This window comes from Sitophilus oryzae, unplaced genomic scaffold (genome assembly GCF_002938485.1).
Source record: "Sitophilus oryzae breed Bouriz unplaced genomic scaffold, Soryzae_2.0 scaffold_575_pilon_pilon, whole genome shotgun sequence".
NCBI lineage: Eukaryota > Metazoa > Arthropoda > Insecta > Coleoptera > Curculionidae > Sitophilus > Sitophilus oryzae.
Genome location: NW_022147168.1, coordinates 197,526 through 223,030, shown reverse-complemented (window position 1 = coordinate 223,030; position 25,505 = coordinate 197,526). Strand labels below are relative to the sequence as shown.

The 25,505-nt window shown below is 34.0% G+C and overlaps 1 protein-coding gene across 3 annotated transcripts in view; it reads right to left on the bottom strand.

Annotated features, from left to right (window-relative positions):
• LOC115887432 overlaps nucleotides 1-25,505 on the bottom strand; it is a 121,367-nt gene that overhangs the window by 19,145 nt on the left and 76,717 nt on the right. For 2 of the 3 annotated variants that reach the window (XM_030906854.1, XM_030906856.1), the window contains exons 4-10: nucleotides 6,305-6,526; nucleotides 6,076-6,244; nucleotides 5,842-6,021; nucleotides 4,247-4,462; nucleotides 3,918-4,191; nucleotides 3,647-3,861; nucleotides 1,235-1,510 (exon numbers count right to left, since the gene is read on the bottom strand). In XM_030906854.1, the coding sequence (XP_030762714.1) occupies nucleotides 1,235-1,510; nucleotides 3,647-3,861; nucleotides 3,918-4,191; nucleotides 4,247-4,462; nucleotides 5,842-6,021; nucleotides 6,076-6,244; nucleotides 6,305-6,526 (1,552 nt within the window). The remainder of the gene's footprint in view (nucleotides 1-1,234; nucleotides 1,511-3,646; nucleotides 3,862-3,917; nucleotides 4,192-4,246; nucleotides 4,463-5,841; nucleotides 6,022-6,075; nucleotides 6,245-6,304; nucleotides 6,527-25,505) is intronic. The other variant, XM_030906855.1, reaches the window with a different exon arrangement.

Genomic DNA, 25,505 nt, shown 5'->3' with positions numbered 1-25,505 from the left:
TATTCATGCATGGTGGGCGGAAAAAGCACTCTAGGGTGGGGATCCTTGACAGTTCTGTTTGACGATTCATTTTACACATTTATTTGACACATTTGAATTTGATTTGAAATTTTGTGGATTTGTCAGTCTTTACGGAGCTTATTTTATGTTATTTATTATTTATTCTACTACTGATTGTTGTATAAAGGTACCTAGTAAATCTAGATGGAAATTGTGGCAGAACTGAAATTAACAGTGACACTATCGCGATTTATCGAAAAAGACTCTAAAATAGTTGGTTGTGTAGCGTGCGGTAGATCTCAGGAAAAATCGAGTGAAATAATGGAACTTTTCGCTAGTAAGTGACTATATAATATACATACGTGTAGTAAACCGATCATTTATGAAATTCACTTAAATTAACTAATTATATATTTTTTCTTGCATTTTTGCTTTTATTTACTACTTGTCAAAGATTAGATGTCAAAGAATTTAGATACGTCAATTTTACTTACCTGGTTCAGTAGCGTATCGGATGTTTATGGTTATAAATAATTATTATAACTTATCTATTTTTATTAGAATTTTATATTTTTATAACAATTTTAATAACTACCAACATTTATTCACAACGTGAAATAAAAAAAAATATATAAAAAATATACTCCACGTCTACCCTACATCATAGTTTTACATTTTTTAAATAAAATCAGAACGGCACTGATAAACCGGAATTTAAGTCGGCCATATTTGAGGCCCATCGCGGTGGACCTAAGATTTTTGATATTGTCGCGACCCCGGTTTAGAGGGTCTGCTTGACATTTCTCCTACCTAAATTAATGTATTTAATTCTTTAATAAATTTATATTTTGTTTTTATATATATTGATTGTTTTAATGATCTTCGATACCTAAAACGTCCCTAGCCGCAACCCTCTAAAACGGGGTCGCGACAATATGCTCCTTGCTTAGTCTTCTTATTCAAAGGTAGCGACCGATGACTCACTCCCAAACATTCGTGGCGTTTACTATATACTCAAATGATGTCTTTTGATGCCCTTTACAACCCCTTTCAGTTTGTCGCACTAATTGTGGGACACCCTATATAAATAAGCTGTCTAATGCATGCAGATTGCAATCATTATAGAATTCAGTGGTAACGGGGGATCGCAACCTTTGGGAGGTAGAGACGCAGGAGGTAAGATACGCAGCCATTAATGAATAAAGTCTACTATCTCATCTATTAGTATAATTACCTGGTGTAGCAGCATCCAATTTCTTCCACTGTTCTCTTAAGTCGTCGTTGGACAAGCTTAGACTCCAGTCCTCCAATTCGGCTCGGTCGTATTCCAACTCGAGCATATCTCGATGTTGTTGCAACGTGGAACGCGTTTCGTCTAGTCGTAACCAATGTTGAATGTATTCCGCGTCCCATGTTGCGCATTCCAGTTTTTCTTCGGCCGCACTACTCCAGGAGAGCTGAGACATTTTGTCCTCGTTGAGATCTGCATTGGAATTTCCTAAAACGCAGACTGTTGACATAAACCTTATTAAATGGTAGAATTTTCAGTTTGTTATTGCACACAGAAATATCGTCTAAGCGGAGAGTGGAGGCTGCAAAATTGTGTCGACTGAGAGCATAACGTGAAGGTTTAAGTGATGTGGAAACAGTGTGATTTTTTTAAATTATACACAAAATTTATTTGTGTACAAAATAATGTGTCATTCTGATCGTCATATTTGACAACCAAAGATACAGTGTGATATTTTTTGTAGTGGAACTTAAATAGTTTATTGAAAAATATTTTAAAGAATGGAAAACTAATGGAATTTAATTTTTAAAATTACACTGAGTTGATAGTTTTAGAAATTATCAGTTAATTTTAGAATATGGAACCCAGTCTTTGGGGATATACAGGGTGGCGCCTCTCATACGACGTGGAGGCTGCAAGGCAAACTACAGCTTGTATTGAAATTAAATTTTGTGATATGTAGGTTGATTAAGAGTATATTTTACAAATATAGAGAGTTCTACAGGGTATCCCCTAAAAGAAATTACACATCAAAGTAGTTGTGTTTTTTTGTAACAGAACACCCTATATATTAATTGATTTTTAGATTCTATGAGAAAAATTAGGATGAATCTCATTAGAGAAGTATAATCAAACCAAACCAAACAAATTTTTAAATTACAATAAATCGTACCTAAATTATAATTTATCCGGTATAGCGTATTATGTAGTTAAATATCTATTGTACTTAAATTAATTTTGTATCAAATTAAAATTTGACCCGAAAAGTTGAGACAAAATCCATATTGAACACTGGTTACATTTAAAAGCAAGTTACTCCTTTATATTAAATAGAACACCCGGTATATTATTTCAATACTCAATGGAGAACTCATATATCTTTAAAATTAGTATTTTAACTGCAACCAAACCTTAATAGTTTAAGGTTGCCTACCCTTTAAACAACGATTTTTCTAGATATTTTCATTTTTATAATTTTGCGTCAGTAGATCTTTATTATTTGATAAATCTAAATCATAAAAATGAAAATATCTAGGAAAATCTTTGTTTGGTGGGTAGGCAACCTTAATAGTATTTTGAAGAGATTCCCCATTGAATATCGGAATAATATACTGGGCGTTCCATTTAAAATAAATGACTAAATTTTGTCTCACCCTGTATAACTTTTTGGTTAGGTTATGTTCGGTTATCAAGTTTTAATTTCATTTAGAGTACAATAATTGTTATTTTAACTACATATTAGGAAATTTAGGTAGCTTTTATTAAAAATAATTTTGCGTCAGTAGATCTTTATTATTTGATAAATCTAAATCATAAAAATGAAAATATCTAGGAAAATCTTTGTTTGGTGGGTAGGCAACCTTAATAGTATTTTGAAGAGATTCCCCATTGAATATCGGAATAATATACTGGGCGTTCCATTTAAAATAAATGACTGACTTGCTCTTAAATGTGACCAATGTTCAATATTAATTTTGTCTCACCCTGTATAACTTTTTGGTTAGGTTATGCTCGGTTATCAAGTTTTAATTTCATTTAGAGTACAATAATTGTTATTTTAACTACATATTAGGAAATTTAGGTAGCTTTTATTAAAATTTAAAATTTATTCTTCATTTTTAGAAAATATTAAATATGTCCAAAACCTTGCATTTTATCCATATACTTCTCTAATGAAACTCGCCTTTATTTTTCTCCTACAATCCGAAAATCAACTAATATAACACAACTTGATATGTAACTTTTTTTGGACACCCCGTAGAACTCACTATAATTTTAGAAAATGCTCTAAACTAACGTACATAGGTATGCACACAAAATTTCATTTCAATACAAACTGTCGTTCTCCTTGGAGCCTCCGCGTCGTATGAAAGGCGCCACTATGTATAAACCAAATTTGGTACATTGCATAATGTACGATACTATTACGACTAACGAGAATTGAATGCCGGATAACGCCCTTCCATTTATAACACTATATTGATATAATATTTTCTTCTTAAAATACTATTTTTGTACTCAAGAAATAGACCTCCTTGAATAAACTAAATCAAAAATAGTTTACATCAAAAAATAGCATGCAATTTATTTGTTGAACTGTGTATTCATGCAACAAGTATACATATATATCCTCACCTAATAATGTGCTGGTTCCTCTGGCTCTTCTTAGAGGATTGCGGGCTTTATCTGTAATATCTAGTAGGAAAATTGATGGACTGCTTGAAATTGGGGATGTAAATGAATAACATGGAGTAGGAGCTGTTGTTATTTTTATACAGAGATGGGAATCGGAAAAGCTCCTCATGATGTGTTGGAACGGCAGCATATCTTTTCCAGGCGGAAAACTGTTTCTAAAAAAGTAGCAAAATGAATTATTATTGTAATACTCTCGTAAGTAATTACTTACCTTTGTTTTACATTTATTAGATTTAAAGGAATGTAAAGTATATCTGGGTCTTTATTATCAGTAGTTAGAAATCTATTGTCTGCAGATAAATCTGTTTCATCACTGGCTTCTTTAAGATCTTCTAGACTTCTGTGAGGCAGTGTGGCATCGTTTGAAGCTCTTGTAACATCGGCTTGAACATCCGAGGACATTGTCGAGTAACCTTCGTCTCTGTTTCCACTTTCCGGCGATTCGTTTCCGGTAGTTTCCTCTTCACTCTTTGAATTACTTTGAGCTTTAAGAATTAAAGTTATTAAAATCTCAAAATAAAAGGAAATATATATTACTACCTAATACTGGTCGAGTTCTCCTAATTTTCGTAGTTGGCAAAATAGGCAAATGAAGATTCAGAGAAACAGGCCGCTTTGGTGGCACCCAGAGGGCTGGATCAATAGCACTTAGAGCTTCTAATAGTTTTTTAGGTGTAACTTCGGTGCCTTTCAGTTCTGTCCAAAGTTTAGTTAATACTTGATGTCGCTTTTTATCCTCTAACGATAGTCCTGTATCTATCAGCAATATAATTTTTGTAGAGCAGATAATTATTTTACACTTCAAAAATTACACAAATCTATCACAATACCACAAAAAACTTGTAAAAAATCTGGATATACACTGTTGATAACTAAAGCTTAGTTATATTGTAAAGACTTAAATAGATGTCAACTTGGGTTTACATCAAATTGGGAAAAATAATGTAAAATATAATTCTAGTAAACTAATTTGATGTAGGCCCAAGAGATCGGTTACCTGTATGCCAGCGACCTAGATATGTTATTAAATAACATTAATAATTAAACAATATTAAAATATAACAATGTCAGGCCGATAATCAAACGCAGGTTACCGAAGTTTGATTTCCTCATGGTTATAGCCGGGTTAGTGTAATTAGATTTTAAACTATTTTTTTTTTTATTTTGACGACGTAACCGGCGATGACTACGAGGAATAGAGGAATATAAAAAGAGTATGCTGAAAGGAGTACTTACAGGAACATCTTCAACGTCTTCACTATCTTCTGACTAACCATTTGATTATCAACTCACTATGAACTAACGATGACTGAACTAACTGACTAACCCCTTGACTGTCTTCAGCATACTCTTTTAAATTTGTCCGCTCGTCCCAATCATCGGCGGCTGCGTCATAAAAAGTTTTCTTTGTATATTTTCATCACCGATGTTTAGTACGAGCTTGCCTTGAAACATTACGCTACATCGACCTGACTTAATTGTTTTAATTAATAATGTTTACTATAAGAACATGTCTAGGTCGACGTATACGTGAACGATTTCCTTGGGTCTACATCAAATCGGCTTATTAAAATATGATTTTTCCCTAATTGATATAAACCCAAGTTGGCCTATATTTAAGTCGCATATGATTTTTTTATCGCTGGGGACCAGCTCTCCAAGCCCGGGGATATGTCAAAACGCATCTGCCGATGATTGGGACGAGCAGACAAATATAAAAGAGTATGCTGAAGACAGTCAAGGGATTAGTCAGTTCATAGTGAGTTGATAGTCAAATGGTTAGTCAGAAGACAGTGAAGATGTTGAAGATGTTCCTGTAAGTACTCCTTTCAGCATATCCTTAGCAAGTCTTGGCATTTCCTGAAATTGTTATCCTGATATTTTTATTCAAACTGTGCATTTTTATTTAATAAATGTATATTTTTATAATAGCTGTTTTAATCAGAAGAGAGAACCTGGTCTAGCGATACTAGTGAACAACCCCCAACCTAGGTCGCGACAATATCCTTAGCTGATGCTGCTAACATGAAACTACCAAGAGCTTGAATAAGTGTTAGTTTATTAAAGTAGATTTGTGTAATATTTTTTTATTGTAACATCAAATGTTGTAATCTTATTTATATTTAGTAACATACCTAAGACATCTACACTATCTGCTGATAGTCTTTTATCTACCTCAGGAACAGAATACTCGCATTGATCGTTATTGGCACTGTCTTCCAGAATTTCGGAATTAAAAGAATTACAATGTTTTGTAGTTAAACTGGTTGTAAGTAAAAGAGAAGGAGATATCTCTGGTGATTGTTGATCTTGACCTTTAACAAAAATTGTATTAGTATTTTTAAAATTATTTAATATTACTTAAATACTTTTATCGTGACAATTGAATGCGATCTGCTTGGGAAATGAATCCAGATCCCCTGGAGATCCAGGATTTTCCCCTCGTAGTTGGTGTACCAACATGGACGTGAGTGCTTGGTTCTGCGACTCTAATTCGTGTATTTTACCGTTTAGGCTTCCAACTTCTTCTCGTAAGCCCTGAAGCAGATAATAGCAAATATTAATATAAAACAAAATGCAATCTTAATGTTAACAAACCTTTTGTGCAAGTAGAGCTTTTACGACCTGATTGGCCACATCATCTAGGCATCGTTCGTATTGTTTTCTAGATTCTTCAGCGTGTCGTTTTAATGCGGCAGTGTGAGCTTGAAGAATTCCCTCAGGATTATGGTCTCGACCGCTCTCATCAAGTTGTTGACGCAAGCTAGTGATTTCTAGATTCAATCGAGCAATGGTGCTTTGATATTGTTGGCAACGATTCTGTAAAGAATATATAAATAATTTAGAGACATTTAGTCCATGTCCTTAATTAATTACAAAGTTACTAAATTAATTTAATTTAATGAATAAAGATGTATAGAAATATAGATACAAACAACTTATTCTCTTGCAAGTCTTGCACCTCAAATAAATTTTAACTAAAGGCACTTTCTAAGAAATTTTATGCACTCTTTTTATGTAATTTAATGCGAATGAGACTTTAAAGAAATGTGCGCTATCGAAAGATGCGTACAACTTATCTTAGATAGGAACTATCGGAAACGAGAAAAAGCCATCTTATCCAATAGTCAAGCAGCATTACAAGCGATCAACTCAGTAACCATCAATTCGAAGTTGGTCAAAGAATGCTGAGAGAAGCTGAACAAATTAGGCAAAGAAAATAAAATCCTCCTACTCTGGGTGCTAGCCAGGCAATGAAGATCAAACGATTTATAGAGAAGGGGCGAACACTTCACTAACCGGACCAGAACCGTTCTGCTTCCCAAGTGGAAACCAACTTGAAAACGACAAGAACCGAAGACTCCACCCGTAACCTAGAATGGAAATCCACCAACGGTCTAAGATAATCGAAGTAATTTCTCTGAACTTACGATCGAGAAAAATCAAATATTCTCCTTCTTCTCGTTTCTTGGGAGATGGACTGCCAACTGTCTTTCCATCTTTTTGGTGGTTTTCCCGGCTGTCTCTTACTCATGGGTTTCCTTTCACGAGCTATACGTGGTAGCCTGTTTTCTTCCATGGCTTTTACATGTGCGAACCATTGTCTTTTTCTTTACCTACCCCATCTCACTACGTCCTGTATTCCACATTGTTGTCTGATATTTGTGTTTCTAATTCTGTCTCTTCTAGTCCCCATTATGGTTCTTAGGTTCTTCATCTCGGATTTCTATGCCATATGTCATTATTGGTCTGATGCAGGTCTTATAAATTTAAATTAACTTGGCTGTCTGTTCGCATAAAGGGGTTTGTCCAAACTATCTGCCCCAGTCATCCTGATATGGCCGTTGCTCTGTTTATCTGGCTTCACTGGATCTTTCTCTGGATCATGGTAATACGACATATCTATTCCTAGGTATCTGAACTGTGATACTTGCTCAATAATTTTGTTTCCTACTACCAGTTTGCGTCTTACCGACTCTTTAGAGAAAGTTAAGCATTTAGTTTTTTTTTCTGTAGAGATAATCATATTTAATTATCGGCTTACTTGATAGAATTTATGAAACTGTCTCTGCATATCGTCCTTTGTCTCCGCGATAATGGCTAATATTTTCCTAGATTTATTTATTATTTAATCTTCGTATTGTCATGGGTTTTTAACAAGACACTGTCTCATCAAGGAACATCTCACTAGACTGAAGCTGAGAAACAACGGCAAATGAAGATTCTGTGGGCAAAATGGGGAAACACTAGAAAACCTCATTAGTGAGTGCACAGAGACGATAACCAATCGAGCCAAAAACTCTAGTACGACTGACATCGGTGATGGATAATTAACCTCTGTAAAACCGTCTCAGATACTGACTTTTGGGCATTGAGTATGGTGAGCTATAACTCAAGAAAGGGGGAGACAATAGTAAGGTCGTGGTGATTAATCCTCCTCCCATACATTCTACATTTTACATAGACATAATGGTTATAAAAAATATATTTCGGCTTTTTTATTGCTTATTTATTACTTTTATTGGCATTTACCATAGGTTTCCAACCGCGACAATACGAACCGACTAAACCTACAGGAAATCCGCCCACATTTCTTGGAAGCAATAGAGCGGGTGCAACGAGGGAAACGCCGAATAAGTGACAGTCCATTGAATAATTCAGCCGAGTGAATAGGGGCGGGCGCAACTTCTATAACATTTCAAAGCTTTCTGCTACATTTGCCGCACACACGCACACGCTCGCTATCTCTTTTCACACTAATTAAGCTTTGTCCTAGAGGAGGCCCGAAAATGTAAAAATAATAAGCGAAACTGCAGACATTAGGGGGGCTTATCTGTTTCAGAAACTTTTACGGTTTTGTATCTGGTGGAAAAGAAATAAGAGAAAAACTTGGGTGATAAATATATACGAGGGTAGTTTGAAAATGTGAATAAAAATCATGAAAAAATTGCAAGACTGTAAGATCGCAAGAGTCTTGCAAGCTGGGTCTCGGTCTTGCGTCAGTCTTGACACTGGTCGGTCTTTGTCTTGGTCTTGCAGGTCTAATGCTAGTCTTGGTCTTTGTCGTGCCTTTTGTGCAAGACAAGACCAGGACCGCAAGACCAAGACCAGTCTCGCTCGTCACTATGCCCGACAACAAACAAACAAAACCAAATCCAAAGGAAACTACAGGAGGGGCGGCTGACACTTGCTTGGGATCATCCTCCACAAGTGGCACACAAGCTACCACCTTCTCCAGCAAGGTTCGGGAGCCTACCTCTAGACCCAATCAATAAGCGACATAAGCTACCGTTTCGTCTACCCGGCCTGGGTCAACCAGGCAGGCTAGACTATCCTCTGAGAGTAGGTCTTAGAGGAGCAGAAGCACGGAGATACCTCCGACTGCTCCACGAAGAACTTGCTCCAGAGGAAGCAAAAGTGATGACAGATGGCAACTTTGGCAACTTTCGTTTTTAATTTAGAAAAAGATACTAAAAAGTCAAATAATTTAACTACAAATTGCTTAAAAAATCATCAAAATCGGTTCTCTACAACACAATATACCAAACTTTAAAATACATAAAAAATTTAAGGTGTTCGTTTTTCGTGCCGGTCGGTGTAAGTAATTCCTAAAAAGCTATAACTAAAGTTTTTTTTCTTCTGATTATTCTATAAATTTTGCAATAATTATAATAATATTTTAGCAAAATTTAAAAGTTTATGGGTGACGAAAATATAAAACTTTAAATGCATCAACCACTTTTAGAGCAATCTGTAGTGGCTTGTATAATGCAAGTAAGGCCTAATTTCAAACTGCGGTTCCCCAAGAATAACAAATTCGTTTTCCCTCATCTGGTCGATGTTTAGACAAGACCTTAATCTCTAGAACGGCAGCAGTGGTCGTGACTCACACTTCGCACGCAGCGGGTGTCAAAATACCGATAAGTGTCATTCGACTCCAAGAAAAATAAACAGGAAAGTGTGCGTATGTCCGATTAAGATATTCGGCCATCATGTTCAGGCACAGGGGTTCTGCAAAGATTATGTTATTTGAAGAATTTGATTACGCTTGGCCAAGAGTAATGCCATTATCCTGCTTTTCTACATACTTACATTTTTAATATTTGCAATAAAATTTAAATACATATCAATTTAATTATATACATTGAAATATAAACTATGACTAAAATTTCACAAAATTGAAAATATTTCAAAAACGGTAAGGTTTAAGTATAATAAACCTTAATCAAATTTACTTTTATTTTAATCGTAGAAACTAAAAATGTAATAATATACAGGGTGTTCCATTTAAAAAAATACAACTTTGATATTTTTTATTTATTTGGGACACTCTGTATCTCGTAAAAATAGTTTTAAATTGTAGCTCTAATAGTCCTTCAACGAACCCCAAACTTACAATTTGTAAAAATCTCATCGTTTAGCTACAATACTCCGTGTCGTATGTGGTGAACAGCCCTGTATACAAAGCTGGGCTAAATATAATCATGCACACATCTCACGCAAAGCCAGTATTACTTTACCATAATGATTAAAAGATAGGTTTGAAAAATGATTGTTGAGTTTTTATAATTCAAGCGCTGAGTGGGGACAATAAACAAGTTAATTAGTTGGAATAATATATTTCCTAATAAGATGACTATTTTATTTACTTAATAAAGAGTAACATTGCGTCGGTGAAATGTGATAAATTGCTAACTCCATTATTCCTAATTTTAGAGGAGAGAAAAGAAACGGTACAAAAAAGATTTACACATGTAGCAAGTATATTCATGCGTTAATATGCTAAAGAGATAATAATAATATTTGTAAGGGAACAATAAAACTCAATATCTCATTCAAAATTTAACGTAAAAATTATGTTTTAAACGTATTATTTAACTAAAATGAAAAATGGTGTTAGCAGGTTAACACGTTTCACTGACAATTGATGATTCATAGTATTATGGCCTGCGGTTTATTTTGGAAACTTCACCAACTTAACTTCCGACTACGGGAACAAAATAAATCCTTTAAAACATAAACGTTTTTTATTTTTTTGCCGAAAACTTTGTTGCAGTTCATTTTAAACCCGGCTATACACAGTCCAATTCGGTTGGGTAGATTTAATCCGGTTGGATAAAAAATGGGTCGTGCATTATGGGCTTGTCATTGTAAATCCGGTCGAGTTGGGTGAGCAAACCATATAACAGGCCAATTTTTTATGTAAAGTTACTTAACGTTATATTAATAGGTAACAATAATGCCAGTCCAAAACCGATATTTTTTGATAGAATGGGAGACATATATCTATATACAGTATGACCCCAGTTTGTCTTTACAAGAGGAAAAACTTTTTGTATTATTGGCATTGTGAGAAAAACTTCATAAAAATTTTGGCATGTTCCAAAATGGTTAATTAGCCCAGTCAAATTAGAGAAATCGGTGAAAAAGAATCCCACAGTTTTGAAAATGGTTTTAAATGATTTCTCTAGACAAAATTTAAATTTCAATCTAGAGTGTCAAGGCTGTGTTCAGAACGAAAATTTGACACTAGATAGCAAGTACGTGGTACCAAATTATTCGTAAAAATATGCCTTTCCACATTGAGTTATGATTAAAAACACGATTTTAGCAGATTCTAGTCGGCGAGGAAAAGTCACGAAGAACATTAGACAATCAAATATATTTTTCCAAGACTCCTTGATTAAAAATTAGTGGTTTTATCGCAGCCATGGAACTCTAATTTTCTATCAAATAAAGTAAAAACATATCAGAAGTTGAGTGAGCCGCTTTAAAAAATCCTCGGTATAACTAGGCGTCCAATGTATATATGAAAATATCCCCAACACGTTTTTATCTAATAAACGTTCGATGTTGATAAATATTGCAACCGGCACTTGATTAAAGCAGAACCACGAACAGATGCCCTAATTAATTACGGCGGCACGTCGAAGTGTTTTCTTTGGTCGATATTGCAAATTTCAACGCGTAGGGCTGTCGAACTTACCCCTCGCTCGCATGCACATGGCCGTTTTGACCCAATGTTTGTATAATTATTGTTTACGGGAGGAAGAGAGGGGTGTAGGGTGAGTCACGCGGACAGGCCTGGGGGTGAATTATGTCCCGTTACTGTGTGAATATACGGCGCAATCAAGGGGTTAGATAAGCCGGAACGTTGGTATAATTCAAAAAAATAAATTCGCACGCAGCACGCCACTGCAGAAATACAATAAGACGTTTCGCAAAACACACGTTTCGAATGTGCGGAATATTATTTTTAACCGTTGCCGGAGGAAAGCTGGTAATTAATATATTAAGAAAAAACACGCAAATTATTAGGATTTATGGTGTCCAAGCGGTGTAATTAACTTGTTTCCAGTTAAGTGTAGAATGTCGTACATTTGATAAATGCGAACAATACGAAATGCGATTTTTTATTGTTTTCTGAAAATAATGACTTTGTAGAAAAATTTATGAAAGCTTAAATATATAGGTTTAAAAGTAAAAAAATGTATTTTACTTTATTATCGATTATCATTCCAATATAGTTTTGATACTTTTAGTTATAATACTGCAACCTTATCAATTATTAAATAATTTCTTTTTGAATATTAAAAAAATGAAACTATAAGCCTTTATTGGAAAACTAGAATTATATTTATATTGGCTGATCTTCTTTCAAACATATTCTTCTAGTATAATTATTTTGAGTCAACGTAGATGTGATGCGACTACAACCGTAGATAAACATATGTTACATTCCAAGTTCATCTAGATGATAACTAAGAAATTCTATTTCATTTTTAGTAATAAAACAATTAGCACCACATATGTGGCTATATTTACTTCAATACTGTTCATTACTTTGTGAGAAATATTGCTGGACTAAAAAGTCCAATGCTAAGAAAAGTATCTGCTAATAATGCTAAAATAGCATGTGCAAGAAAAAAATAATTTGGTCCTACTATCAAAAGGAAATTAATAAGAAAAGAAAAGCTATCAACTTTTAAAATGCCGATCTTATTGCAATGATCCACAGAAAATACAAGGTTTAAAATCACACTCATGCATGGGACAGTAATTAAATTTTTAGTCCACCAGAAACCATTCTGTAGCGACTAAGAAAGGAATAGTTAAAACTTTATGCTATTGAGCAAACACTATAATATGCAATGACCAAGCATCAGTTAATATTGAATTGAATAATATTACGAGGGATAGGGCTTCAAAATGGTTACTCTGAGAACTCCCTGGACAAAATCATATTGAATTGTAAAATTGACTCATTGGTGCACCAACCTGAGGTAGACTCTATCTCTCTCTCCCTCTTGACTATTCCATATGAAGGGTCCAGGGGAATAACTTGATAAGTGCCAATTTCTTAATTTTAAGATTTTACAATATTATAGTAGGTCTAACTGGTCCTTACAAAAGCAAAATTAGACCCTGCAGAGAGCAAAATTAAAATTTATAAGACCTGCATCAGACCAATAATGACATATGGCATAGAAATCTGAGAGGAAACAAACAAAACCAAAAGCATGTTAAGGGTTGCTGGAATAAAGAACCTAAGAACCATAATGGGGAAGACTGGAAGAGGCAGAATTAGAAACACAAATATCAGACAACAAAGTGGAATACAGGACGTAGTGAGATGGGATAGACAAAAAAAAACATGATTCGAACACGTAAAACGCATGGCAGAAAAAAAACAGGCTACCGCGCATACCTCTTGAAGAAAACCCATGGGTAAGAGACAACCAGAAAGACCTCTAAAAATATGGAAAGACAGTTGGCAGTCCATTTTCCAAGAACTCCTAGAGAGGCAACTTTAAAACCATCAAATCGACTAGATCTCAACGGGTCCTTACAAAATATATAAACTCTTTGCTCGTATTGTTAAATTCTATGATATATGCCTAGTAAAAATATAGGATACACGGCAAGAATCTGATAACTACCAACCGTCCAGTGCTCTTACATTAAACAAACAACATTAAAATTGTCTTGAAGTCTAGAACAAATCTAAGAAGCGTCTCAACAAAAACAAGATCGGAAACACCAAAACAAGAGAACGAGCGCATCTACCAGGTACCTTGTGAATGCGGTGAGTCGTATATCAAAGAGACTAAATGTCCGCCAAATGACCGACTTAACAAATACAAAAAAACATTTGCAAAGAGGTAAAACAATGAAGTCAGGTATTGCAGACCCTGTGCGGTTCAAGCAGCACAATATAAAGTGGTTGGAAGATCGGGTTATCCACAACGAGGTCCCGTAGGAAAATATTTAAATTTAAAGGAACCGTTTTTATAGCAATCGTATTTAGAAATTCCAGTATGGAAATATCCACGATATGGCAGCCACTCATAAAACGTACCAATGCGGGAATTCTCAGTGAACAATCTCATATTAACTGGGCCCAATATTTTCACGGGTAAAGGCCTTGTTCTAGTATATTCAGTAGTTTTAGGATCTATGTTTGTTTACACTTGACGACAGTCAGTGATACATCTGATCGAAACTTTATGTAAGTGAAAACAAATAATGACAATGGAAGTCCCAAATACTTTTAGTTTTAATACTGAATCATTGTCTACCATTCCAAAGATTCCTATGTTTATATGTGTGATGTAACAACACAAGGTACCTATAATTTTTTTATAAAATTACGTTTCTTTCCCAAAATCTACATAATTACTTTGGTAATTATCCAGCGTCCGTCTCCATCGAAACCGCTGCGCCACCACCGATTCCCTTTCGCCCGACTTTTATTTAAATGCATTTCCTGCATAGACGCAAATTGCTCTCTCTCTCTTTCCCCCAAATGGGGCTATTAATACTCCGTATATACGAAACGACCATTGTTTTGCCCCGATCACGTGATGGTCGTGGGTGAGGAAGGGGGAAGGACAGGGAAGACTTTCCCTTTCGAGGGTTTTCCCGCCAGCGCATTTTCACCGGAACAGCCAACTTTCAGCCAAGGTGAATCGATGAGAATGGCCATCGCGGGGTAAATGATTCGACAAATACAATGCGGGTTGTTTCGTAAATATCTAAAAGAGTTTATAGCAGTGGTGGCCCTGGTATTTTTGGGGGTTAGCCAAAAATATAATCTGAACATATTTTGGATGGAAGAAAACCTTTATAGGTCTATGCTATCGAAAAAGCATAAAATTAAAGCATTACTTATTGTTGTTCCCTATAGACTTGGTGCATTCTCCGCCGGTGCTGCGACCATCGGAGAATACTGTAAAAATTCCCCTTTAAGCAGCGTGAAATTTGGGAGAGATTACACCCATCTGTACCCATCTTGGCACCGCCACTGTTATATAGCCTGCGTTTGCTTTGTCTAAATTTAAATTGATTGGATTATCAAGTTCAAAATACGTATTAATGACTAATGTTACCATTGTGCTAATGGTAGTTTTCGATAGAACATACCGAGCGTATTAAGTGACGGCTGTCCATAAGGGTGAGGTATAGGAGGCCGGGAAAACTTTCCCTTTCGAGGGTTTTCCCGCCAGCGTATTTTCACCAGCAGCTTTCAGCCAAGGTGAATCGATGGGAATTACGGAGTAAATGATTCGGTAAATACAATGCGGGTTTGTTTTGTCAAAAATGTTCAAAAGAGTTCATACAGTCTGCATTGACAGTGTCTGGATTTACAAGGATTTTTTTATAACAGTACAAGGTGGCGCCTCTCATACGATACGGCGGTACCAAGGAAAACGACACTTTTTATTAAAATTAAATTTTGTGTATAAAATATACAGTATGTTCCCGGTTTGCCTTTAGAAGAGGAAACACTTTTTTATTATTAATATTTTGAGAAAAATGAATTCTTCGTAAAAATTTTTGCTTGTTAATCTCGTCAATAATGGTTAATCAAAATGGTTAATCTCGTTTATACTTTTCCAAATTTCCATACCGTTTTAGAGAAAATTAAGAAAAACATGAAAATATGGTAGAATTTTAAAGTAAAAGAAGTTTTAAAATATTTTTAAAGCTTGATTTTCATGCATTCGTTATACGTTGATACGTTGGTCCGACAGTGCTCTGATTGGTCATAGCGTGAAAAAAAAATATTTTTAAAGCTTGATTTTCATGCATCCGTTATACGTTGATACGTTGGTCCGACAGTGCTCTGATTGGTCATAGCGTTCTCAAAAAAACACTTTTCATCCGTAAATATTTTACTTCAGCCCGTCAACGGACCCGTTCATACGATAACGGACGATTTGACAAATTTAATCTAACATTAATAAAAATATAAGTAAAATAGCAAAATCGTGATGGAAACGAAAATATAAAATGACACCAACGTATATCCGATAAACGGAGGCATGAAACTGCAATAAATTTAAAAACTGTGATATTTTCTAACCAACCGAAGTCTTTAAATTCTACCAATAAAATTAATATCGTATCATCGTATCGTCGGACAACGGATGCATGAAAATTAAGCTTTAGGCTTGATTTTCATGCATCCGTTATACGTTGATACGTTGGTTCGACAGTGCTCTGATTGGTCATAGCGTTTTCAAAAAAACACTTTTCATCCGTAAATATTTTACTTCAGCCCGTCAACGGACCCGTTCATACGATAACGGACGATTTGACAAATTTAATCTAACCTTAATAAAAATATAAGTAAAATAGCAAAATCGTTATGGAAACGATAATATAAAATGACACCAACGTATATCCGATAAACGGAGGCATGAAACTGCAATAAATTTAAAAACTGTGATATTTTCTAACCAACCGAAGTCTTTAAATTCTACCAATAAAATTAATATCGTATCATCGTATCGTCGGACAACGGATGCATGAAAATTAAGCTTTAGGCTTGATTTTCATGCATCCGTTGGTACGTTGATACGATGGTTCGACGGATGCTCTGATTGGTCATAGCGTTTTCGCGCCACTTTTCATCCGTAAATATTTTACTTCAGCCCGTCAACGGATCCGTTCATACGATAACGGACGTTTTGACACCTTTTTGTCAAATTTAATCTAACCTTAATAAAAATATAAGTAAAATAGCAAAATCGTTATGGAAACGAAAATATAAAATAACACCAACGTATATCCGATAAACGAAGGCATGAAAATGCAATAAATTTAAAAACTGCGTTATTTTCTAACCAATCAAAGTCGTTAAATTCTACCAATAAAATTAATATCGTATCAACGTATCGTCGGATAACGGATGCATGAAAATCAAGCTTTAGTCCTAAAAATCACGCGTTCCTATGGTAAAATACGTTTTCATCCTTTGACAGATTGTTATTCATATAATTTTAATTAACGTCATATTTTTTGTTGTTTTAGATTGTTAAAGAAGCACAAAATGTATTTAGTTCAATGCTACAGAAACGGTGACGATAGTTATTGGAAAATGTGATACTTTAACAACAGCAAAGAATATCACGTTAATCAAAAGCAATAACAACCATCTATCAAAGAATGAAATCGAAAATTGAATGTTCCATCATTACCATAGAAACGCCTTTTGATTTTTAAGGCTTAAAAAAAATCAACAATATTTTCATGTTTTTCTTAATTTTCTAGTTTTTTATTTTGCTTTTATGCTCGTATTCGTCCAATACAAACACTTTAATTTTATTCTAAGTACTTGACATAAACACATAATTTTTATTACTAAAAAACAATAAAAGAGGCTTTACAAACAAATTTAAACTCGAAACAAACAACTCTTCATCTAGACCCGAAATTTTCCAGTTTTCCCTTCTGCTTTCACGTTCGTCCAAACAAAATACGAAATTTATAAGTGGAATAAAGGAATAAAACTCCCAACAATACCATATTACCATTTCAAAACGAAATCCTCCCCATTCACCAAACGCGGCCGATTTACCTAAAACAATTAAAAACTTTCCGCTCTCTCAAGCCGTCATTTATTCTAATTTGCAAATAATCTCCCCCTTTCTCCCCGAGGATTGCGGGCGTCGGCTGTCAACAAGTAACCAACCATCTCCGGTGTGGCACGACGAATCGTCTTTTCCCTTCGCATCTCAGGAGAAAATTAAATCAAAACCATACCCTTGACGAGCGATCCATGCGTAAAACTTGAGATTTCCTCTCCCGGCTTTATATCGGATCAGTGTTGCCAACATTTCTATTTTTATTCGACGTATCGGATGATACATAAACTTATCGGTTGTTTGATGCCGAAAATCGAGCTGATTAGAAAGTAGCAAAATTTGACTTTATTGCTTTCTTCCTACGAAAAAAATCTTAGGATCAAAAACCATCAGATAGTAGGAAGAAGGGAGTTAGTACATGTCTTTGAAGTTCATTAGTTAAATAGACAAATTTTGGAGAAATCACTGTTTCGCCCATATTTATTTTTCCCCCTTGATACTTCTTATTGATTTGCTGCAAAAACTCACCTCAGCACATGTAAATATATTTTACTCGTATAAGTAACATGATAACATAGCATATTAATAATTCTTCTGCTACAATCCGTAAAAAAACATAAGACTTAATTCTGAAAATTGAAAATTAACAAAAGCTTTTTATAAATAAACCAGTTGGTTGTAACCAGTTGGTTTAATATAAAATAATAAATACGGGGGAAACAGTGATTTTTCCAAAATTTGTGAAACAAAAAAAAAGAGAAACTCCAAATTACTAGTTTTGTAAAATATTGACTTTATCTCCTAACACCAATATCGAAAAATTAATCGTACGATTTAATATTTTTTAGAACATTATAAAAAGAAAGCGACGAACTTTTCCAGGATGTGTGACACACAATAATAGGTTTTTTATAAAAAGTTGGGGTGGAGATTATCTAAGTGTGAGATAAGTTCAAAAGCTCAAAATACACCCCATTTTGGTGGCCCCATTTTCCCGTATTGACAGTATTATCCTTAGACTCCTTTCTGTAGGAGATGCGAGACCTTGTTGCTGGTGGGGAAGCTTCTAGTCTAAAGAGCATCTCACTGTCTTATCGCTGGCTGTACTGGAAATTGTTATAACGACGCCGGATGGGACTACCCTGTCCATCATACTAGACACCCTCTACTGTCTGTGGTCATGTATCAGTGGCAGAGGGTGTTGGGGGATTTTGACTTAACCGCCCGAACCAAGACACACACACTCACAATCTCACCAAAAACCTAAATCCTACGATGGATTCTAGTCTCCCTTACTACATTATGCGTGGCTCTGTAGAAGTGGACCAAATAATCCTAGCGGTGTATCACCAGCTTTGCCAGAAATCCAAAGTTAGGACATCTAGTTGGCGCGTCATCAACTCGAGGGAAAAGGGCGATGGTCAGATCCTCACAATAGAAATTAACCTCAAATCCAAAGAGACAATAAGAAAGAGAGAGATAGCCTCTAGTTCGGGTTCCGCCTAAACACAGAGTGTCCCGTCCAGATTAGTCTAAGTAGCAAAAAGGAGACGTAACTTAAAATAATATACTATATTTTACACCAACCAGAATATTCTTTCTGATTCTAGTTATACTGCGTAAACCTCTTCATAAATAACAATTGAAGGGTGTTATTGCCCTGCAGAGTTTATATATTTAGTAGGGACCAGTTAGACCTACCATAATATTGTAAAATCCTAAAATTAAGAAATTGACGCTTTATAAGCTTGTGAAACCAAAAACCTATATTACCATCTATATTGAAATCTATTAGCACTGAAGCATTCTCAGACACAAAATGGGATTGCTTGATGGTTGCTTTCATCGATTACAGTCGCGGTCCGTCTTTTTGGCAACGTTTCGAGATAATATTGAGGCTTGACGCTGCTTTAGAAGTGAGAGGGGACATACAATGGGGGGCACATAAACGGAGCAACAAATTTTGAACGGGGCTGGGCACAGCGCATTAATAGAAGGAATGTCAAAGGGGACGCGAGCTCCCCTTTTACAAGGGGAAGGCGGCACTCGTGGGGCTAGGGAGGTAAATCCCTTTGTTTGCATGTAACCACATTTCGGCAGTAGCGACTCGTTTAGAACGTATTTAGGAAAATTAACTTTAGTTTAGGGCAACAACAAATATATGTTTAACGAATTTATTAGTTCTTAGATTACAACGTATGCTTACGTTATACTATTCGATAATATTAGAATAGAGCGCTTCCAAAAAACTATATGTCTTCCCTATATTGTTTTTAAATTACCGTATATTAATTATTTGTTTCAAAATGTATGAAGTACATTAAGCTAAATTATAAAATTTATGGGTTTGTAGTTCCTAGTATCCAATTTTCTTAATAGACTGATATAATCTAATAATACACACCCATGACGAAATACCGTGTACCCAATTGAGGACAACATATACCTATAGGCTTTGAGGACACATGAAATTGATGCTGTAAGCTTACACACATCAAAGAACATCATTCATAAAAATGTGCATCATAGGCAAAACTGTTATGCACGACGTAATAGCCGATTCGAACTGTATTCGAAAAGTCTGTTCTCGGCATTATATCTGTAGTCTTAAAATTAGCGCTGTACTACCGCAATGTCTACTCTCTATTTTGGAAAAAGTAGAAAATGGTATTTTAGTTTTAAATGGAGGTATTTTCGTTAAACCTAAAGGTATGATTTCCTAGCGATGGCTGGTGTCCGGGTCTAGCCGCACAGTTCGTTTTCTTGTAAAGTGATACATTACTTTTCATAGATATAATAAAATACAGGTTTTAGCCACGTAATGTATAAAAACGAAACAGACGTCGCGTCGCGCGTCGCTTCGCTAGGAAATTACACCTTAAGAGAGGACAACGATATAGTCAGATGACATTCAAAACTTGACACTAAAATCTTTTAAATCAAAATGGCGAACAATTGTCACATATATTTTCTCGTTGGAAATTTATAAATTGAATTATGAAAGGCTATATTCCGTTTCTTATCTTGGTTATGTTTTTCTGTTCCGTTTCTATAGTTTGCCTGGAATTTTTATTATTACGGAACACGGTTCCTAAAGAATATCTGTCATTTTTGTCACCAAATTAACCAGCCCAAAAGGCTGGGTTTCTGACTCGTCTGTCAATTATATTTAATTAAATCTTTCTTGTGACAGAAAAAACTTGTCGCAGAACTGTCTGACAAATTTATTAGCTCATTTATATAAAGTGCATTTCAACATTATACTCTATTATAAAGATGAATCAAGCATGAAATAAAAATTCTATAACAGATTTAAAAAAACATCACTATTTGACATCCACCAATATTTTCAGGAATCGATCCTTACCGTAATTTTCGTACCTAGATAACCTGGTTATGCAAGGTAGTACAACCTAACTGTATATTTATCAAATACGTCGATTACAAATAAAAAATAACGAATAAAAAATCTCCACCACTGAATTTTTCCCCATATCGAGCAACAATCGACATCCCAAACCGAGTTACGATGTTATAGCCGATGCACGTGCTGATTCGGTTAGGTATAATTGGGGGGATTTAATCCTAAATATTCCCCATTAGACCGACGGTGTTTATGGGTGACGTATACGAGGTATACAAGGGGGACAACGGGTGGTGGGGATGCGTTATGGCTCGCGGCTGTTCCAAAATGGAGAGTTAGAGGTTCGTATTGTCGAAATGTTATTGTTTAAAATTTTATGAAAACGGAAATTGGCGTTGAGGTAAGCCACGTTGAGTGACGAGAGCCCAGAGGGTCGTAAATCGGATTTTGCAATTTGAATCGGCTATTACGTTGTGCATAATAGTATTGTATATGATGCACATATTTTTGTATTTTGTCTCATATGTGTAATAAACTTATTTTAATATTTTTAAAAATATAAAGCGTCTTCTGTATGTAATGATTAAACTAAAAATATAATACAACTAGTACATAATAATAATACAATCCCTGGCTCACTCTTTGTTGGTACTTGGATCGACTTATTAAAAAATGCGTAATTAGGAAATGCCGATTTAAAATATTAAGCCAACTTATAATAATTTGAAGGAGAGAATGCAACGTTCATCGAGCAATCTATCAACATTGAACTTCGCCCTTTGTAACAACCCTTTATTTTTACTGAAATAATGTATGAATATTTAGAACAGTTTCTGAGGCGGGGGGGGGGAGGGGAGATGAATTACTTTACGGATAAGTTACTATCATCAACTGTAGGGAAATTAGAAAGTTTGCAATAAAATACTAGAAATAGTAAAAGGTTGTTGAAATACGTACATTCTATTCTTCTTAAATACGTACGAAAAAAAGGTATTTTCAGCAGATGATTAATACTAAAACTAGAAGTCTAGTTTAAATCATTTGCTGATGATGCTAACATAGTTAGCGAAACGCGCGTCCAGTGTTTAAAAGTAAAGTGTTTTGATGTATTGTGGTAAATTAGTGGTTTAATTTTGCTAAGATTTCGGATAAAAATATGACCAATTCCCAGTATAGCATACATCTCTAATATTATTAAAGAATTAGAAACTATGTAATAATAGTTTAGTAATAAGTTAGATTTGTTTAAATATAATTTTGTGTATTTATGTATATTGGTATATTTTGGATATTAAGACTAATAAAAATAGCAATGAACTTTACTTTAGTAATAAAATGATCAAATTATTGTAATATTATGTGGACACAGATAATATTTTCATATGATAAAATCACCAAACTACTAATAAAATAGATATGTACGGTCAATAGCCTCAGTAGCGTATGTATGAACTATTTCCTGGTAATAAAACATGAAATTAAATTTTATATCTAGTGCTGTAGCCTTGATATTTTTTATGATGAAATATTTTTTATTTCTGGTTTTCATTACGTTGTCATCTATAAATGTTGCTGATTTCTGTAGTTACATAAATACTATATTTTTTGTATGTAGCTATTTAGAAAAACTCAGATAAGGCAAAATTTAATGTATGGTTTATATTATCTTCGGTAAATTTATAATTGAAGGACGCGACGAAGCGTCCGAGATTTCGAGCAAGTACCATGAGTTTATATAAACAATTTCACATGGGCGCGTATGCTCCGTCCGACGGAGTTTAGGTTAGGTAAGGTTGTAATAACATGAAATGCCACAAATCCATAATTCTGATTTATTAGACTGCAATATTAAAAAAATGTGTAAATTTAACTATTAATGAATATAAATTTGAAGATACTTTACAGACAGTTTAGTTTAACTGGTTAAGTCTTTATCTAACAAATTTGTTAGAAAAAAGTGAAGAAAAATACTAGTTACAAGTTAATAAAAATGATTTTAAGTTTTATTAAGGTTGAGTGGCTTATCATGTTATTACAATAAGCTCTTCTATTTATATTGTTCCTAATATTTGAGATGTGTAAACTTGGTGTGGTTGGTTTATCATTATATTTATTTTATTATTTTATAATATATAACTAAGTTTAAAGCACTCTTCTGTAGTATTCTTAATTAATAATTATAATTATCTCCCTCTTAATTTACACCTTTTTTATAGGTGATTATATGAAAGCGTAAATAGATTTTTTTGTATTCTAGGTCTCTAGACATAGAAAACGTTTTTAAAACAAACACAACATTGCACATGGTCGTAAAGAGCCAAAACCGTTTGGACGTTGTCCAGACACATTTTTCAGGCCTGTGGTTCGTACAGTAAAAGTGAAATAACTTCGGTTTCCCGTAACTGAATTTCTGCATCTACAGTCTGTAATAAAGCGAGATTACACTTCTGCACGTGCATTTCTCGACCTGTTTAAACTAACTAATACAAATATGACTTTTATATACATAAAAAAATATCGTTATTATAAATACTGTCACAATTTAAAATATAAAAAAAATGTTCTTTATGAAGAGATAGATATGTTAAGAAAATAAGAAAGAATACAAACAGCTTTATTCTGAAATTACTTAAGAACAAAAAGGATGTAAACTGATCTTAATGCTTAGATAATTTTTAAATTTAAATAACATTTTTGATCATTAATAATTTTAATTCCTATTCAACACACTTATAAAATAGTGTTTATTGTTTTTATTGAAAATTCATATTACTATTATTGTTTATTGACTTACTCTAGTAGAGATGATTTTAAGTTATGAAATATCGGCTATCGCTGCTTTAATTGATCATGGTAGAGATCAACTTTTAGACTTAAAACTATCTCTTCTAGAGTAACTGCCCAACAGAAAATAATATGATTTTTCGAAGATAGTAACATTATATAAATCATAAACACTATTTTATAGGTCTGTTGACTAGGACCATAAGCAAAGGCATGGTTTTGATGTAAAAAAACACAAAAAAATGTTAGTGTCTTCTTCAAAAGCGAATATCTCCAAAAAAAAATTAAGCTATTGATGTGAATCTAAAAACAAACTATCGAAAAAAGATACATCTAGATCATAAAATTATTTTTAAAATTCTCCTTGCTTTATTAATGTAGTCCACAGGGTGTTCCAAACTTTCACCAAAATACCCACATTTTGTTTTCCCTTGTATAATTGACAGATGACAATTTTAATTTTTAATTTAGAAAGAGTTAAAAAGTCAAATAAGTTAGCTACAAATTGCTTAAAAAATCAACAAAATCGGTTCTCTAGAACACAATATATAAAGTGAATACATAATGAAATGAAAAAAAAAATGTATATAAAATAAATAAATACAAATTTTAAGGTGCCCGTTTTCGTGCCGGTGTGTGTATAATTTGTTTATTTTTATATAGTAGATAAAATATTTCAATTTTTTGGAAGTTCTTGTATGAACTACTACTTATAAAGCTAGGATGAACATGCTAAATTCATTCTACAAAACTAAAACATGATTTTCAATAACTCAGTAATAAATAAAAGGAGCATGGAAAAAGAGATCAGAGTCCATTTTTGACAAAATTTGGGTAAAAGCACCAACTTAGTCTTCTCAACCGAAATTTTCTCATGACACTTTCCGTTTTGTGTGAAAACAATCAGAGTTACTATAATTAAATTAGATTAACACGCTATGCAGTGCAAAAATGATCAGGTTCCAAAATGTTACAGGCGCTTCCGAACGATCAGAAGTCCATATCGTCACGTTTTTTTGTAAAATCGTGACTCTGATCTCTTTTCCCCTTCAAATATAATTGCGTTTTTGCGGACTTTTTGGCAATCACTCTCATTAACTATCTTTAATAATCGTAATTTTTTTCTAAAAACCTAGTTTAACAGAACTTGACGATATGATGCATTATTAATCCCCATAGCACAGTCTTAATAAACCACTACTATATTAGGAAGCGCAGCATTAAGAGAATGTGGTGATACTATTTGGCCTCAGCTGTACAACCGTTAAACTGATTAGACGACACTCTGGCAAGGGCGGCAGGGCGCTAAATAATGCATACGCAAGTTGGCACCCCTGCCGGCTAGAATTAAATCCCGTCTCGTTAAAACCGTGGAACATCTGGTTGGGATTTTTATTTTAAGCTAGTTTTGATACGCGATACTGCCAGGGGGAGAGTTATTCCGAATTTTATTAAAATATTTTTTTTATTTATATTACTGTAGATTAGACAATTTTTCCAATGTTGTTTTAGATTGTCTCTATTTAAAGTGGACTTGTAAGATACGGCGCGGCGTTTCGATAAGTTTCAAACCTTCATTTAATATTACATACAAATCAATATTCCCATATTCTATACTCCCACGAATACAATTTTACAATGAAAACATTTACAATGTTCCATACACTAGAAATAGATCAATTGTAGATTGACGTTGTTTCTCTATAATTTGTTTAATTTCTAATCTATAATATTTGTTGCTGAATTAACTTATTTTTTGGCATTTTTGTTAGAATAATAT